Source organism: Acanthochromis polyacanthus, chromosome 1, assembly GCF_021347895.1.
Source record: "Acanthochromis polyacanthus isolate Apoly-LR-REF ecotype Palm Island chromosome 1, KAUST_Apoly_ChrSc, whole genome shotgun sequence".
In the NCBI taxonomy this organism is placed as follows: Eukaryota; Metazoa; Chordata; class Actinopteri; family Pomacentridae; genus Acanthochromis; species Acanthochromis polyacanthus.
This window is the reverse complement of record NC_067113.1, coordinates 51,336,305-51,354,644: the sequence shown is the minus strand read 5'-3', so window position 1 is coordinate 51,354,644 and position 18,340 is coordinate 51,336,305. Positions and strand designations below refer to the sequence as shown.

General features: G+C 40.2%; 1 protein-coding gene across 1 annotated transcript in view; it reads right to left on the bottom strand.

Moving 5' to 3' along the window:
* Positions 1-1,226: 1,226 nt before the first annotated feature.
* The window catches only part of cacna1c (calcium channel, voltage-dependent, L type, alpha 1C subunit), a 214,940-nt gene continuing 197,826 nt past the window's right edge, over positions 1,227-18,340 (bottom strand). Inside the window, 8 exon segments of the mRNA XM_051959252.1 lie at positions 1,227-12,836; positions 14,066-14,234; positions 14,331-14,439; positions 14,667-14,763; positions 14,900-14,997; positions 15,092-15,219; positions 15,307-15,435; positions 18,222-18,248. Of these exon segments, the coding sequence (XP_051815212.1) occupies positions 12,297-12,836; positions 14,066-14,234; positions 14,331-14,439; positions 14,667-14,763; positions 14,900-14,997; positions 15,092-15,219; positions 15,307-15,435; positions 18,222-18,248 (1,297 nt within the window). The 3' untranslated portion in view covers positions 1,227-12,296.

The window sequence follows — 18,340 nt, the reverse complement described above, 5'->3', positions numbered from 1 at the left end:
CCATAGCATATAGACCACAAAGAAACAACAAAAATCAGTTAAAATCGGAATCATCCGAGATGACTAAAAAAATCTAGATTTTATTTTTTGGCCATATCGCCCTGCCCAAGTTGAACCTGTCAGAGTTAAAGTCCTATGTGCACTGTGTAAAAATCTGGTTTTAAATGCATTCAGGGTTCCCACATCGTGGAAAACCTGGAAAATGATTGACCAATTTTCCAGTCATGGAAAACATATGGAAAATGAGAAAAAAGGTCAAATGTCCTGGAGACGTTTAACTTATCCTGGAAGAATATTTATCCTCCCCCCTGTCAATGCAAATTCAGAAATGAGAGAGTATGCCAGTAAAATCTGCCGTCCAGTCTGAGCACGTACAGTAGAGAAGCTTAAGAGATTTGTTTACACCAAAAGTCTGAAAACTTGGTGAAAAATCCAAAGTATTTCTCCATATCATTAAATATTCATGACTAGATAAGCAGCAAAGTTAAAAAAGTCAAACAATCTTTAATTGCTGTTGCTCAAGTTTTCATGTACAATAACTTTAGAATATTGGATAAACTCATGCAAAGTTTTATTTTCATATTGTGAGTATTTTTCCAAGTTACAGACCCTTCAAGTACATAAAGCTGGGTTGAAATTGGGTGTTTTTTTTAATTTGTTACTTTTTCCAGCATTTTTGAGCCCTCATAGCTTCCTGGCTACAGGAGATAGCCACGTGAAACTGGACTTTATGGGTGGAGTTTACACAAATGCTCAAAGTGGAACTCGGTGTTTTCCATGGTTTAGTAATTAAACTTTTGACCGATGTACATAAGTAAAGGAAATTAGCCACTTTTTCCTCTTTGAAACTGTGAGAAGTGCAACAGCAGCACAGTTACAGAAAACTCTTGGTTGAATAGCAACATATTTTTTGGGTAAAGTAGTGTGGTAATGTAAGACTCCATCAGGAAATAGCTTGATGTCTGTCTGGTCATTGACTGAACCCAAAACTCACATCACAGTCACAGAAATAGAAGCTTTTTCAATGTAAAAAAAAAAAAAAAAATCCTTATTTCTAAAAAGGCTACAGCCACCCTACGACTTGCTAGCTCCATTTACAATGAGGAGATCTTTAAGAGTTAAATTACCTTCTTCATTTTGGTAGAACAAATGTCATGGCAGGTTACAGCAGAGGGGTTGAGTGTCAGCTTTGGTCTGTGAGGAAAAAGACGAAGGAAAAACACGGCTGTAGGAAATGCAATTTATTTGCAATTTTTAATAACATCATTCCTCAGATAAAAATGCAATGTTACAGGAATATACATCAGATATTAATTTAAAACTTGCTTTCAAGGGACCATACAGTCTAAATATACTTTTTCCTTTTTTATTTACTGGTAGCGTGCGTTATAAGCAAGACAGACTCTGTCACCAATGACAGACTGACAAGTTACAGATACAAACTGTACATTACTTATTTACAAATCAACTTTTTGTTTGGTTTTTCGTTTCACTTTTTATTGAAAATAGGAGTAGAAAAAGTGATTGAATTAATATTCTGATTTATTTCATTTGTATTCTTTCCCTTTCTAAAATCTAAAATGAAATGAATGAAAAAAACTCAAGAACTCTCCTTTAGAAAACAGAAAGAGAAGCAGAAGAAGAAGAAAATAAAAGGGTGTGTCAACCGTGAGACCATGCAGTCGTCATCAAGGAGACAAATGGTAACCGAGGGAACCAGATGATGTCGGCCGGTGTCACTTTGCAACCTCAGAACCAATGAAATCCCTCCCACAGTGGGAAGGGGGAGTGGCTTATGTGAAAGAACTTAGTTACAAAATGGCCACCTGCCTCCAAAGCTACCTCAAGCACAAGAACACACTCTAGTTCTTTTTTTTTTTGGACCATAAATAGTGCTGCTATTAAATACTACATTTAACAGTAGCGCCATTACTAATATTACAACAAATTGGTCTCTGTGTGAACACCTCTCTCCAAAGAATAAACTTAAGGATCGATAACAGACTTCTCTCTCGACGGGAAGAAAAGAACGAAAACGAACAAACAGCTCAGTCCTGTCAAAGGCCCTTTAACACGTTGCATGAGTAGTGACTCGACACTACGAACAGGATCGTAAGACACTACTGACCAGTGGAGAACCTGGCAGTTACCCGGTAAATAGTGAACGGAAAAGCCTTCGTTATGGAGCCACTGAATCCTAACGCCTGCATGGAAGAAAACACTGATGCTGTAGATGACACCGATGAACTCATTCTCTAAAGCTGCATTTGCACACGGACACATTTGTTTTCTAACTCTCGGCACAAACTATGTGTGAGCAAAGAGTTAAACCCAAAATTCTCACATCTATGGCGCTCTATTTTTTCTTCCATTAACCCTCGTGTCGTCCTGCAGGTCAAAATGATCGATTTTTATGTGAATTTTCTGAAAGAAAATATTAGAAGTTTTATTGATACATATGTAATCACTTTAGATATTTTTAGGATTTTTTTGGAAGATTTTTACTCATTTTTTTAAAAAAGTATTTGCAAGAATTTTCTTGCCAAATTTGGGGGATATTTTAAGAACAAAACTTTTAAGGAAATTTTTTAAGGAATTATTGGAATATTCTTCTTGAAGGTTTTGCAAATTTTCAGAAATTTGGGGAATTATTTTTTTTTTGCTGAATTTTTGGATTTTTTTTTTTCAGACAAGGGAACAATATTTTTTGGTGGCCATAAATGAGGACAACAGGAGGGTTAATGGCTGTTAAAATTGAAAAAAATCCAAACCTAAATTCCAAATGTGGACGTGTTTTTTTCCCCCCACATCATCAGTAAGCGCATCACTGCATCCTACATTCAAGGGATGACTGTAGAAATAATTATCATTCGTGGTGCCATGCTAAGTAGCTCTTGTGTGTAAAAACTAGAGAGGAGGAGAGGCAGGCAGAGACGTTCATGGTTCTGATGAGGATGTTTTAAGAGCAGAACCGCTGATGGTAAAGTCTGCATTCTAAAAGCTGCTGCCACACCTCTGGAGCTGAAACTCTTCGGGCTGTACGTGCAGCTTTTCGTCTCCAAAATCAGCAAACAGAGAGCCAGCTTGGTGTCAGCCTTGTGACATTCGATCAAACAGGGATCTCTGGGATTCATGTATGCATACCGACAACAAAGAATGAGTGATGAACGTGAGGCTTTCGAGGTCCTAACGAAACAGTCGTCCTATATATTCACATAAAGGTGCTGCTGTAGGTGCTGCTACACAATGAAGTGAGTTAAATAGAACTACTCTATATGTTATTTCTAAATCTACTGGGCAAGCAAAGCTCATCTATCAGCTTCATTTTGAAATAAGGAAGAGGGTTGATTCTCATCAGCAGCCTCTTGAACACGTTTGAAGAAGACTGATCGGTGAGCGGTTAACATGCTTCTATGTGAAAAAAATTTGACATTTGAGTGTTGCTATATAAGATTGCAGTGAGTGTAGCTGATTAATTAAACATTGTAATAAGTGTTGAATCCAATTTTTCAGGTTGGAAGTAAAATGTACGGACAGTGTGTCGATGCCAAAAGCGACTATTCAGCCTCTTAACATCATCCCAGTCTAATTCCTGATTCCTTGATCATAATAAATGCATCAAAAATGTAATTTCCCATCTGTATGTGTTGAATTAAATGCATCACTTAATCGTGTATCCTGTTGGATCTATAATGTTTCTTCTTAAAGTCACACCTTTTGCACAAGCAACAGACAGACAAATCTTTACACAAAGGAAACTTAGCAGTAATTATCTCCAAAAACCTAATGCAAACCTGTAGTTGATGGTAAAAACCAATAAAATATTCTTGTTCAAATATAGAAAATGTGCAGCATGTGTAGAGTTCAGTAAAACTCACATCATGGCACCTGAAAACTTGGGCGTGTTTTTATAAGTAACAAATGCTCTTTTAATCCTCTTACATCGTCCTGCCCCAAACTGTCTCTTAATATCTTATAATTCAGATATAGTTTTTATATTATTTAATATCTAAAATAGAAGACACTCGCAATATAAACTTGTATTTAATAATATATTCCCTCTTTTACTTTCCGTACACTTTCCCAAAGCAGTATCAATGTCAAAATAACATCTGTACAGAAAAACAAAGAGGAGATTCTCTCTGTTTCTCCAGAAAAAAGATTTTCCGACTTTAAAAAAACAAAAAAAAAAAACAACAGCAGGCTATGCTAATTTTACCTATAAAATAAAATAAAATCTCTATTCAAAATAGTCATCTTAAAATATTTTTTTTGTCGGGATCAAACGGTGACCAACAAACACTTTGATTCACAAGAAAATAGAACGTGCTTCTGTTGCAACAAGGGTAGATCCACACGAGTGACCAAGACAGGAAACATAAGAAGACTTCTGCTCTCCAGCCTCGCTCTCTCTGAAATGGCAAAGTTAGTTTAAGGATAAACACACAACTCTAACACTTTCAAATGGTACATGTGCGTAAAATACTATTTATTTTTCATACCGAGCAGCTCAAATCTTACTCATATACAGCAGCTCCTCTCCAAAATCTGTCTTTTCACCCTTCTGTGGCTCCTCGCTGTCAAGATATCACGTAAAACACGACCAAATCCAACACATTTCTGCATATATAGTAATAAACAGACAAATTGCTGCTCTTTAGCTCAGAGCTTTTAGTGTAAATGCAGCCAAAAATCAACATCAGATCTCAGTGATGCACAAATTAGTTGACCGGACACTGCTTTCCTTTCCAATCTGCATACAATGCAGATGAATTAATTTCTCTACACAGATGTAGTTCAAGTCCTCCGTGTTCCTTCTCGGAGGCAAAAAGTAGAAGCTACACGGTTTGAATGGCTCATAACATACAGAAATCTAGTCCTTGATAGTTGGATTTTTTGGTTAAGTTGCTAGATAAAGTGTACAATGTGTGTGTGTGTGTGTTTTGCTGATGTAGGACTAGTTATAGAGAGGCATTCCTCTCAGTGCTACAGTAGGAAATGACCAGACGCTGACCTGCTCTGACAGGCTGCTGGTAGGTTGACAAGTTTCTTCACAATGCATAAACACAAACACAAGCAAAAAGCATCTTGGATTTCAGATCTGTCTGTTGTTTGAAGTTTGAGCCTCATATTCCTGGAGGGTGGATAGATTTGCACATGTAGGTTAAAAATTAATCTGTGAAGTAGCCTTTTATAATATCTGTACTTTATATTAAGGGATATTTTCATGGACTAAACAGCTCCACAGTCTGTAAATCATCCTAAAAGCCCATCTCCCACCAGCTAAAACATGATTTCACTTCAGAAATTTCAACTACATTATTCCCTGCTGCTTCCTTTTGGTTAAAAATACAGTCAGTAAAGTGGGAGTTGCTTCAATAAATTCTTACTGACCTTCTGTCAGTAGGCCTATATAACACATTTCCAATAGGTCACTAAGTACATTCCCAAATAGGTGTCCCGTCCGTTCCTTACTCGAACATTCTGGTGATTAAATATTATATATTCATATATATTTTTGCTATATATGGTATATAAAAATATACAATCATTGGCTAGTGGTGAGACAAAAGATATCATCATTCACGTAGGACCAATACTTTATATCCCTAGAGAGAGAAACCCATGCACAGAAAACATTACTGGAATATATAATTCACCATGTCAGAACTTAGACCACCCTGAAATCCAAACATGATGAAAGAAAAACCTTCAGCAATCACCAAAAATACTCTCTGTCCAACATTCTTAGTCGGGGCCAAACGCCCTCTTCTTCCTATTGTCATCAACCGCCAAATAGATTGTCGTCCCTCTGTAAGAAAGCAAGCCTTTATTCTCTCAATGTCTGCTTTTTACTGGAGAAAATTGGTTGAATTTGAGGTGGAGATCCAAGGAGGCAGCCTAAACTGGCTGCTGACCGACGGACACTGAGGCAGAAGGTGCACAAACACACACTGAAGGTTGACAGTGCAACTTGGAAAACACGAATGGAACTATGGTATGAATAACAAGTAGCAGCTCCACATCTGCAGTTTGATGCATGTTGGTTTATCAGAAAAAAGTAACAGAAATGAGCCAGAATTCAAGATATTAATTACACCCGTGCTTTTGATGCTAATCAATCAGGATAGCTTTTGAAAACTGACTTTTACTGCATGCATACAGTGCAAGAAAATTTTTACAGTATGCTGTTTTGCAGACAAATAATATTTTAATGGGAAATTATGCATTATTCAATGTCGATTAAACTGTAACTTTAAAAATACATCATTCAGACTTCATAAAAATGACATTTTACTTGTTTTCTGGCAGGTATTTGAAGTCATCTGTCATTAAGTTTGAAAAGCTGCTCTACAGATCTTACAGAAGGTCAGCTTATTCATGATGAAGACTGATTGAAGGACCTTTATCCTGATAGAGTCAGACCAAAAACAGGGTTTTCTTAGAATTAATATGGAAAACACAGCTGTCGGTAAGCTTTTCATGTGTATTCTTAAGTGTGTTTTGTGTAACTTCTGCCTGTGTCTGTCCTGAATGTGATTTTAAGCCCAACAGAATGAAAACGCCAATTCTGAGCAATTTTCATTGAAATTATTCCCAGTGGTTCATTTTCTACAGGGGAAAAGTTTCGAAGACAAACAGACAAGAGACCATGGCAACACAGAAGCATGTTTTAGTGACATCTGTCTGACCTGGGAAGAAAACAAACACTCTAGCTCACTATTTTTCTCATGTTTTGATCATCATATCTCTGTCCTTCTCAGGGTTAAGAGCCAGAAATTAAACCAAGAGCCAGCCCATAAGACACAAGATATGCAAAACCACCTTCCAAATCCAGTCAAATATTAGCTTAGAGAAGAAATACCAACTTCAATCACTGTATGTACACCAAATAGAAAAAGCTACTCTGTCAGAATGTGATATGATTCCTGATTGAAATGAAACGGCTGCAAAAGCCTGGAACGCTCAAACGTCGACATGAGGACCTCATGCAATACTGATGTTACACCCACGGAGCTCCATTTACAAACTATAGCTGGAAATAAACAAGATCAAGGGAATACAGTCAAAAAGTATTGAGTCAGGGAGATGAAGCGAGTCGATTTTGCTGCTGAACCACCAAAATGATAGATGGTGTCTCCATTGGCTTAAAACCACGAGCAAAAACGCTGATTTCAGGTCACAGCCCCAATAAACTTTTCTGACCGCCACCCCGGCACGAGAAAGATAAATAAATACATCTTTACTGTACTGCACTGCAATGTACCTGATTTCAAGTATGTTAGGTTTTTTTCTGGCATGGAAACCACTGAGTTTACTTAAAAATGTAACAAACAGAAAATAATACATCTTAATGATACAGATATTTTTTTTCCACTTTCACAAGCATATTTACTTCGGGAACCTTGTATACAGTCATAGTTATTGCATTGTTTTTGCATATCTTGTGGGTTGCAGGATCACACCCACTCATACCTTTTTACTGCAACACAACACCTCATAGTTCATGCTAACCTATGAAGAACATAAAATAACTGCAGTTCTACTCCACTCCACACGGGGGCACCACAGGTCTTTGAATCTCTCCCACCAAAACCAATGTCAAAACTCAAACATCAAAGCCTATTTCGGCACTTCTGATATGCAGGGTTACTTGGTGTGTGAATATCTATTTCCATAATATATAAATGAACATTTATTAGGAACAGGAAAGTAAATTATCTGAAGTAAATGTAGTTTCTGAGCATGTCTATGTATAATTTATGCACTTTTATTTTATCCCAGAGAGCTGGAAATGATTTATAACAGAAGACATCTATTATGCAATCTTGCGGAAACTTTCCTCATCTTAAATTTATCTACGAGTTTTCTGTGTTGGACAATTCCACGGTTTCTAATCTGCTTTGAGAGATTAACATTCATGGCTGATAAACTGAAATTGAAAGCAGACAGTTACTGGTTCTGCTGTGGCAGCTTTTGTACAAAAACTACAATTCAGATGCCTGCTGGCTACATGTATCATTGAGGAATTAAGCCAAATAGTGTAAAATAAGCATAAACAACAGAGAGGAGAAGCTCTGCTGTCTTTTAAATTCACCTGGGCTGCTCCATCTCAGTGTGAAAACAGAAACAAAAGTGAGATTGACTCAATTTTGAGGTTAAAACACTCAAGCCAAATCCTGCCCTGCACACACAGTTGAGGGGTTTAGAAGCAGAATGGTCTACTCCACAACAAATCTGAACTGAGTTTTATATAATTTCTGTAATATTTTACAGTCTAACCCACAACCCAAATATAGCGGAACAGTGCGCTTTGAGTGTTAGATCATCCTTGAAAACACAAAAATTTGAACCCATTTTTCTCAAAAACTAGCTTGGAAACCTTTCAGTTGCACGCTTGACCAAATCCAAATCTGCCCTCATAACCTTCAGACCTCTGACTAGCTTATACTAAAACTGATGTGAGCCTCAAAGCAGCCCGTCAGCTTATGCTACCAAATCAGTTTCACAAAGAATAGTAAACGCTGAGGACATTTTCATGAAGCCAATGGATCCTGTCTAACTTTGGGAGTGTACTCCTTTGACCACACAAGTCTTCTTATTCAGAATCTGCAGTGTGATCATAAAACAACAACAGCACTGCCACTAAAAACATATTCAACATTCACATTTAGATTGCATAATAATGACAGGAGTCTGTTACTGGCACAGGATGCAGTGTATGGCAGTGTGTTCATGCATGCTCTTCCCTGCCACAAACCTGCTCTGCTGAACGCCTATTAAGTAGAGCTGGCAAATTAAAGAGAAAACTAATGAGCAGAAGCTGACGTGTGACAGTATCTCTGGATGGGCATTTTATATATTTTAAGGTGAGATTTGTAGAGTTAATTTATACAATGTGTCTTGGAATCATGAAGGCTCTAGCAAAATATCAGAATTTGTCTAATAAGATTAAAACTGCTCTTAATGCGCTAATCCAAACATAAACTGAACTCTTGTATTTCGAACTGCTGCTGTTCTGTGTGAATGCACCTTCAGGATTGCTACCAAGTTTAGTCAACAATGAAATTAATGGAATCTGTATATCTAAAAAACTGACTTTCCTTTTCTGCATTTTTAAAAATTAAATACACTGAAATGCATTAACATGTGAGCTGTGTTGTGTCTAGCTGATTTTGCGTTGGGATTGTAGCAATAGCAGCAGTTGGGTTTATCAAAGTTTTCAGTCCGTCTCAAAGAGCTGAAGTGAATTATTTCAGTTTTTAATACTATAAAGTTGTTGACATAGGAATGATAATTATAAATTGGTGCTCGTGATGTGATGTCAGGAATGTTTTTTGGAGAAGATACCTGTGCCCTGTGTAATGTACTGAGGCTTGATTACCATACCTGACTATGGCCGTATATTTATCTCTCCAAACTATAATCAAGGAGCAAACTAAACCGGAGAGTCAAAAATATGTCACGCTGCTACCTATGAGCCATTAGAAAAAAGAAAAGAAAAAAGAAAAAATCACACAGGAGATCATCCAAGATGCAACATCCCTCCGAGCTGAGCGGTTTTCAGATAATTTATCACATTAACCAAACAACTTCTATCATATCTTATCAATGATCGGTAAATTTCCTGCTTGCATTATAATTTCACCAGTTTAAAATCATATCACAGACAGGAAATTGGTTTATCTCTAACAGAGCTAATAAATTAGAATGTTTCGTGATATGAGCCTCAGACAAAGAGATGTGATTCAGAAGTCTTGCAGCATCTGTACACCAGCCCTAATAGTACGTTTGGAGTTGAAGCTTCCATTAAAATGATGACAGAATGGGTGTAATACAGCCACGTGATCAGGGCGACACACCTCCTTCCCCTCTCTAACCCGGTTCATTCACAAGGCGTCACTGTGGCAGTATAAATTTGGTACTTCTACCATTCAGAGCAACCCTCCACCGTGAATAAGATGAGCAGCAATCGCCAAAAAAGGCTTCTTACCTTCTGGCCAAGCTGCAATGCCGAAACTCATCATCATCACCACCATTGTAAATGCATCCTTCACTGTGACCTTGCTGGAGACCCTAACTACCTTTTCCTAACAGGAAAAATAAAGAAAAAAGCGATGACTAGCTTTCCAAGACAGAGTAGCTTCTGACTCTGCAGCTTGGCTAAAAAGTAAAAACCGTGCTAAAGAAATCACAAAGCTTTGGAAGCATGCCTGTCCATGGTAACCCTGTGTTAAGGAGGCCCATTATCACACACGCACACGCGCACACCCTTGCACACACAACACCATACTTTTAATGCTACCTTAATTTACTGTCTAGGCTTAAAATCAGCTTTTTAGAATACACATGTAACCACACACACACACACACACACACACACACACACACACACACACACACACACACACACACACACACACACATTCTCGCACACATTTTTTTCTCTTCTGGGAAAAATAAATAAATAAATAGATACAATCTGTAAAAGGTGCATACTGATAGAGAGAAAGACCCCCCTTTTAGATACACACACTATCTCACCCACTCATATGCGCACGCGCGCACACACACACACACACACACACACACACACACACACACACACCCTGTACTAAAACGCAGACACACACATCCTCGCGCACAAATAGTTATACACTCGCACGCAAACACTACGCCCTGCTTCGATACTTAAAACCTCTTAAAATTCTCCTAAAATAAATCGAGCAAAAATACATTTATAAGACCAGCACCCCGATTGTGCAAACAAATCAAGGATAAATTAAACCAATAACATCATGAATATAAAACAAAAATAGTCATGGCTAGCCAGTTTTGCACAATATTGAACTGTTAAATACATAGTGGGCGTGGTCTGTAGAAAGAGTGTGTGGCAGCAAATCCAACAGGATTCCACGCTGAGAGGAAGAGGAGGGTTTTGGAGAAGGAAGTGAGGTTGGATTGACGGCAGACCCTGTGCGGATCCATGCTCGGAGTCTGTTTTCTTTTCAATCGGTCACTCCCGTTCTCTTGTGCACCCTGCCATCTCTGTTGCCCAGTTCGACAAACGCACGCCTCCCCGAGGGCTGAAAAAGCAAACGAAATAAACAACAAAAAAACCCAAAAAACAAGAAAACCCCAGCGATGGAGGGAGGGGATGGCGAAACAACCAAAGAGGAGGGAGGAAGGATAGAGGAAGGAGTGAGGAACGGCAAGGTATGAGGCAGAAAAGAGGGCTCGCTGTCTCTGATTAGCCACCAAATGCAGCTCCCCGTTTCATAATCGGGGCAGCAAGTGGCCAAACGAGGAAAAGCGGCAGAGGAGGCGGAGCCAGATCAAGGTGACAGACGAGGTGAGTTTGTCTCTTGCTGGAGTCTCACTGACCAGAGGGTAAAATGAGAGCTGGCTCGCTTCCCGTTGGCCAGAGTGTCTCTCTGCCTGTGGCCCTCTGTGGCAGCCCCGTTGAGGCTGTTGGAACCATCCCTCAGATCCTTCCCCCCCTTGGCTGGGGGTGGTGTGTCACCTTAATCCCACCCCCAGGCTGGCAGGGCTGTGCTCCAAGGTTCCTTAGCTTTGGAAGAGGAGGAGAAATGAGATTTCAAACAAGGGTTTCTCTCAACCCATGTTTTACTCAATACAGCGCTTCATCATCAGTGAACCGAGAAGGAGGAGTTGACCTATGACCTCAAGTGGGCGAGGTCAGATTGTAATCCGTAACTGACCCCTCCACAAGCTGGTCTGCTGTCCCCTACCTGGGGTCATGGCGGCCAGACAAACAACAAAAACACAACACCAGAGTAGGCATAGAAAATGAAAACAAACACACTATGTCGTCTACCTTTCCTTCATTCAACGCCCTCCCTTGTCAGTTTTTTGTTTGCTTGTCCCTACATTTCGGCTCGTCACACTTCGAGGACATGATAAAACTGTGAGGCACTTTAGAGACACACTCAGACACGTGTGGAGAACACACGCACGCACACACAAATAGAGAAAATCATAAATCACGCAGACACACGCGCTCAGATAGTACACAGTCTGGTATACTTTACTGCAAACATCCACACACATACTAACTCATAGAAACCAACAAAGTCATAACCATGTGTTTAAGGTTGCGTCACTGGCCGCCATCGTCCAGAGCGACACTGTGTGTGTGTGTGTGTGTATGTGTGTGTGTGTTGGTGTGGGGACAGACAGATCCAGCCGCGGCGCTATGAGGCAGCACTGACAAGCGTCGGTCTCTGATGATGTCAGAGGGGCCAGTCGGCCGATTGAACCCGTTGTGTTGACTCCTACAAACTCGTCACACACTCCATATCCTCGTCCTCCAGCAGCCCGCTGTTCCTCTGCCGCGCTGCTCCAATCACCACCGAGCCTCTGTGGTGCCCCTCTTCTCTCCCTGCTGGCTCGTCCTCCTCCTCCTCCTCCTCCTCTTCCTCCTCCTCCTCCTCCCGTGCCCTCCCCCTGGCCAGCAGCTCCTGCCGCTCCTCTATAGAGGACGGCCCATGGATGGAGCCCCGGCTTCCTCCGGACTCTCCTCCACCTTCGCTGGGACTCAAGCTGGGCACTCGGTCCCTGTGTGTTGTTGTTGTTGCTGCTGCTGCTGCTGCTGCTGCTGTGTGGAAGGGGAGGAGGTTGCCGTTCGGGCTGTGCTGAGAGGTGGAGGAGGTGCTGGACGTGGCGTTTGTGGTACTGTTGCCATTGAGGATGTTGTTGGCGGCGTGCTCCATCTCCTCGATGGTCATGTCGCAGGCATCAGCCAACTCGGCTTTGGTCGCCTCGATGAACGACGGGTCCTGGGCAAAATGACCCAAACCCTCTGATATTAGCACCTTGGGAGGAAAAAGGGCAAACGAGGATGGAAAGGGAGGAGAAATGAGAAAAGAGACAAGAAAAATGCATCATTAGCAGCTTCAGCAGTCTGTTAACGTAGGTAGGTAGGGTCACTTTAAAGTAAGAATTTAACATGTTTTCACTCGGACATAGACACAGAAGAGAGAGTCATGGTATGCATGAAATATCTATCATACAAGAGAGAGGACAGTATATCAGAGATGTGTAATACATGATAATGTACTAACAAACACAAGATTAAATCTAAACTGACAGCAAGCTTATTAACCTGTCTGAATAACTAAGTATATACATCATTTATGATTTTCCGAAAATTCTGTCCATTTTTAATGATAATTTAACTGCTAGAGCTCAAAACTTTCTGCTATGTAACAAATATTTTTAACTGCAGCTAAAAACGGTGACTCTTTGTAAATGCTGACCTGTCTGAGATGGAGAAAAGTTGACTGCTGTTAGAGCCTGACCATGACTGATCCTGTCTCCATGTCAGGAATAGTTTATAAACCTAAATATTTAGCACAGTCACTGGTGCTGTTGGACGAAGCAGAAAAATGCACACGACTGTCTTGGTTTGGAGATGCTCATATAGATCCTGCTGCTATTTGAGGTTCGAGTTTAGAAACTTTGAAAAATGGAAGATACAGACTGAGATAGTTATGAAGAAAAGTAGTAGAAAATTTACTATGGAATCCAGGGAAACAACAAACTAAATTTCAGGTGCTGTTTTCAGATTACTATCAGTTTTGTTTGGTGTCATTAATCTAAGGTTAGTGTCTGTTTTTATCACAGTGAAGTTGTGTTATTATGGACATTTCTCTTTGTAGACTATCACATGTGAAATTGTCGAGCAAAATAAATGAGAGAAGGGTGTTGTGATTTTGGCACACAAACTGTGTCCTTTGCTGTCTTGTGATGTTTTTGGACTCAAATGAAATGTAGAAAAATCTTCCCCTTAATCGCCTCACAAAACATCTTGTGCAAGCCTTTCCTTTTATGTGACTTGGGAAAGTCATACGGCAGCGTTACTGGGTCCTACCTAACAGGACTGCTGTCACAATTTTTACAGAAAAGTGAGCAGGGTGCTCAATCAAACATGAAACAGACAGTTGCTGTCAGATTAACAGAAAATAATTAATGTCTGAAAGAAGTTACAGACTAACCTCCTCCAACCTGCATACACATACATGCACATATGACACACACTCACCGCCTCCACCAGACTTCCTGCGCTGCCGTGAGACAGTGAGCTGGAGTCTTTACCCAGTAGCGAGGGCACTGTGAGCGACACCGGCCGTGGTGCTCTTTGACTGGATGCTGACATGCTAGGGGTGGGGCTGGGACTGGGCCCCCGGCTGTTCCCATTGCTGTCGCTGTACCTGGGGGCAAGGCGTCAGTTTGATAAAAACATTACTGCGCCTACGGTATCATTCAAACTGTAAACTAGCGGCTATTTTCGAGGCACTTAGTCTTACCAGGGACCACAGTTGACAGAGGGCAAGCTGGTATTGAGCTTTTCATGGGAATTGGAGCCCTCTAACCTCAGGGAGGGAACTCGCTGATAAGAGGCATCACTGCATTGGCCTGGAAGAACAAAGACAGTAGAAAGAGCAGTTAGAAGAAAAAAAACCTACCTCAGTGTGGAGGCTGTAATGTGACAAGAAAGTGTCCTTCAGAATTCTCTATTCTGCTGCCAGTGACGTGTTTTTCTCCTCATTAAATGCGGGTATAATTGTGCTTCCATCCAGTTTCTTTCAGTATGTGACAAACAGCTTTCTGGCCTTTGAAGTGAGCACAGGATGAGGCTGTACCTGTGGGACTGGCTGGAGGCGTGGAGCACAGCCGGCTGAAGAGGGTCGGTGAGTGACTCCTTCTTAGTAGAGGACTCAACCCTGCCACCGCCAGAGCCTGGAGGAGAAAAACCAAACAGCAGTGGAAGGATTATATTTGCAGAAGAAAGCTAGGATTTCAGCTTCACATATTTGTAGTAAAAACATATTTACAAATTGTTTAAGTGTAAGATTGTTATGTGGCTGTCTGCTACCTGATGATGTACAAGATGTAAGGGTACTGCTGTCTTCTGGGAGACATCTGGCCTCGACTGTCTCCGGAGACACTCCAGATGGAAGGACGATCTCCGCCCTGACAGCACAAAGACGCAGAAAACAGCATTTAAAAATACAGCGAAAAGTGAGCAGTGTATTCACATTTTATCTGTGCATGTGTGTCTGCTCACCCAGAGAAGTGGGGCAGAGGAAGACTCTCCTGGGAGACTGCCACCCTCCTCCTCCTCTTCTCTCCTCTACCTCCTCTGCATCCTCCATGGGAGTCAGCTGCTTACATGTTTCATCATGATACACCAGCCTAATAAGCACACACACGCACAAAGTTACGCAAACCTAAACTAATAACATTTTAAGATGAAAATTTCAATGCTAAATCAAATAGTACATGTCAGAGGAGAGCGAGTGGTCATCCTCGTGGTACTCCCTGTCGTCTGCATAGCTCTCGTCGTACGTCTCCTCCGTCGACCCCTCCCCTCTTCGGATGATTGGCAGGCGGCTGTCACTGGAGTCCGAGCTACAGGCGAACAGGCAAAAACGACCAAACAGGCGAACAGACAAATAAAAAGCACAAAATGAACACAGACGCACGCCACACATGGTGAAACACGAGGACAAATACGCAAACACATGTAAACACACAGAAAAAAAAAGCAGCTGATTAGCAACAAACTCAGGAAGGAGCTTAGGAGGAGGAGAGCAAGAAACCCACGGAGGCTTAACTATAGCATGTAGGAAAAAGGAAGGAGGAGGAGAAGAAAAAGTCTGAGGAGAAGCGGGTGGGAATTACAGCTACATTGTTGAAGCAAAATGGTGAATAGCATTAAAGACAACACCTGGAATATGATAAATGATAGCGAGACTGAAGTTCAGACATCTTTCAAAAGCAAAGACATTAATGAGGGATTGTATCAGGTAATGTTGCTCTCTAACCCTCAGAGAGCTGTATTTTAATGTCGGCCCACTGGGAAATTAACTGGGTAGTTTTTGTGCTGTTGTCATCATTCCAAGTAAAGGTCAATAAGGAATCAATTGCTATCAGGTTTTTTTTCTGTTTGGAAGAGGATGTAATTTTATTGACAGAGAAGATAACTGTCCTTTAACCCACTGAATCCCAAAACCCACTGGTGGTTTTGAAGGCAATTTAAAAAAAGAAAACACCTAAATTAAACTATTTATCAAAGCTAGAAACTGTAAAAATCTATATTTTTTACAGTTTCTCAACAGATTTTCAGCTTTCGGTTCTTGATCTACTCATTTTTGACAAAACTATTCCATTGGAAGACTTGATACAATTTAAGCTTAAAATTGTGATATTTCATTAATGTCACTTTTTTCCACATCATACTTAAAAGTCCTCAAAAATGAACTGTTTGCACTAACAAGATTCTGTAAAAGGAAAAAATTTCTGCGGTCCTCGGTGCAATCATGACACCATTAGTGCCTCAGCTGTAACGACTGTCATGTGACAAAAGTTCAAAGACTTTTCAGCTGAACGGCACGATGTGCAGAGACAAATATAGAAACAAATTAAAAACGGAAGCAGCTAATTATCTATTGTATGTAGAGTCAACATTTTTCCCATTATTGGTAACTCATTTAAAGATAATCAAAGAAATTCAACTTTAGCTGTTTGTGCCACACTGCAGAGAGAACATTTTTAAAAAAGTTACATCTACTTCTAGTCTTGGCGGTGCTGTTTCCATAGAGGCGCAAGACTTTATTTTGCTGTAAGAAATGAGACCACATTGACCAACAGTGCATCAGGAGCAAAACATTTAAAGAAAGAGCTTCGGGTTCTGAGGGTTAAAGCAAAACCACATCTAAACTCTGCATGTAATCTGATTTATGTTCTATTTTCTTTGCTTCTCAAAGATGTCTTCCCACCAATCACATCTATTTCATACTCCAGACTTTAAGGAAACATCCTGACATTTGAATTTTAACATTTTTTCCCCACCAGATTGTTAATTAAAAAGCTGCAACATGTCAGCTACCAAAAAATCCCATCTGCCAATGGTTATGTTTCAAATCAAGAGATATAACACACTGCCTGGTTTGCAGCGCCCATTATTTTTAATGATGACCACTCACAAATGCACTAACTATGCTTTAATTATTTCTGGCAGAAGCACATCAACTTCTCTCAAGAACAGCCTGGTGAAGGAAAGAAAACAAGAAAAATCAAAATGCCATGATGTCCAAGTAATCAGCTATTTAAAGGTTCCACAGCAAACTCTGGGTTAGAACAGCATTTAATTAAAACCTGACTGAGGCTGCTGACTTTGAACAAACCTTTGTGGAGGTTAACCTGTTCGTTGATCGATCAAATCCATAGAGATAGTGTATCAGAAAGCTTATACTTTGTTTCCCTGTCATGGAGCTCTTAATTCTAGTTCACTTACTGCCTCTAAGTAGGGAAAATGAACGAGTACAACTCTATCTTTAACTTTTATTGAGGCACTTATCTTTTGTGGATCATAGTGCATAGATGCAGGCAAACACAATTTGCAAACATAGCTAAAGTCTAAAGAGAATAAAGTAGCTGCAGTATTTATGAAAACCCATAATAGAAAAAGAATGTGGAATGAATTAAAAAAAACATTCTAATGACTTTGCTACTTGTAAAGGTTTGTGTAAAGTTTGCTCTGAGGGTGGTGTGAGAAAGAAGTCATGCAGTCATTAAAACAGGCATGCATGTACTCCACAGTAATTTTACATTTGAATACTTTTGGGTTAAAGGTTGGCATTCACATTTTCACTAGAGCTCAGAAAGCGTTGGTTTACACAAACTGTAGTCATGCTCTGTGTTTGACGAATAACATGGAAAAAATAATAAAATTCTAAAGAACATGACATTAGCTAGCTCTGTACTGTATATTTTAAATACATCTTCCACAATCAAACTCCAAATCTACTGAGCTGCTATTCTCAAAATAGCAGATAAGTATTAGCTTTCAGATGTTGAATTTCTATTCAGATAAGGGACAAAGAGCTAACATTGTGTCTAACCCAGACATGCCATACTATAAAGAACAATGCAACAGCAGCAACAGAAGCCCTGGATTTCACCAAACAGTCTGTGTATGGCTTTGGAAGCTGATTTTATAGTAGCAGCATGTGGCCTGGCTTTTTGCTATAGCAACGAAAGCGTTATGTGCATAGCAACGAGTGTCGCTATAGCACCTTGACAGCTATGCTATTTCATATAGCATCATGAAATCTTTTTGCGCTCACTTAGGGGAGTGACAGAACACACACACACACACACACACTTTATCTCTCTGTCCCCTGACAACATACCGCATGAGGGTGTCATAAAAACACGTCCTGCTTGCCACCAGAAACAAAAGACAGGGAAAGAAAGCAAGTAGTATAAAGAAAGTGAAGGAAGTAGTGGAATCATCACCTAAGTGTCATTT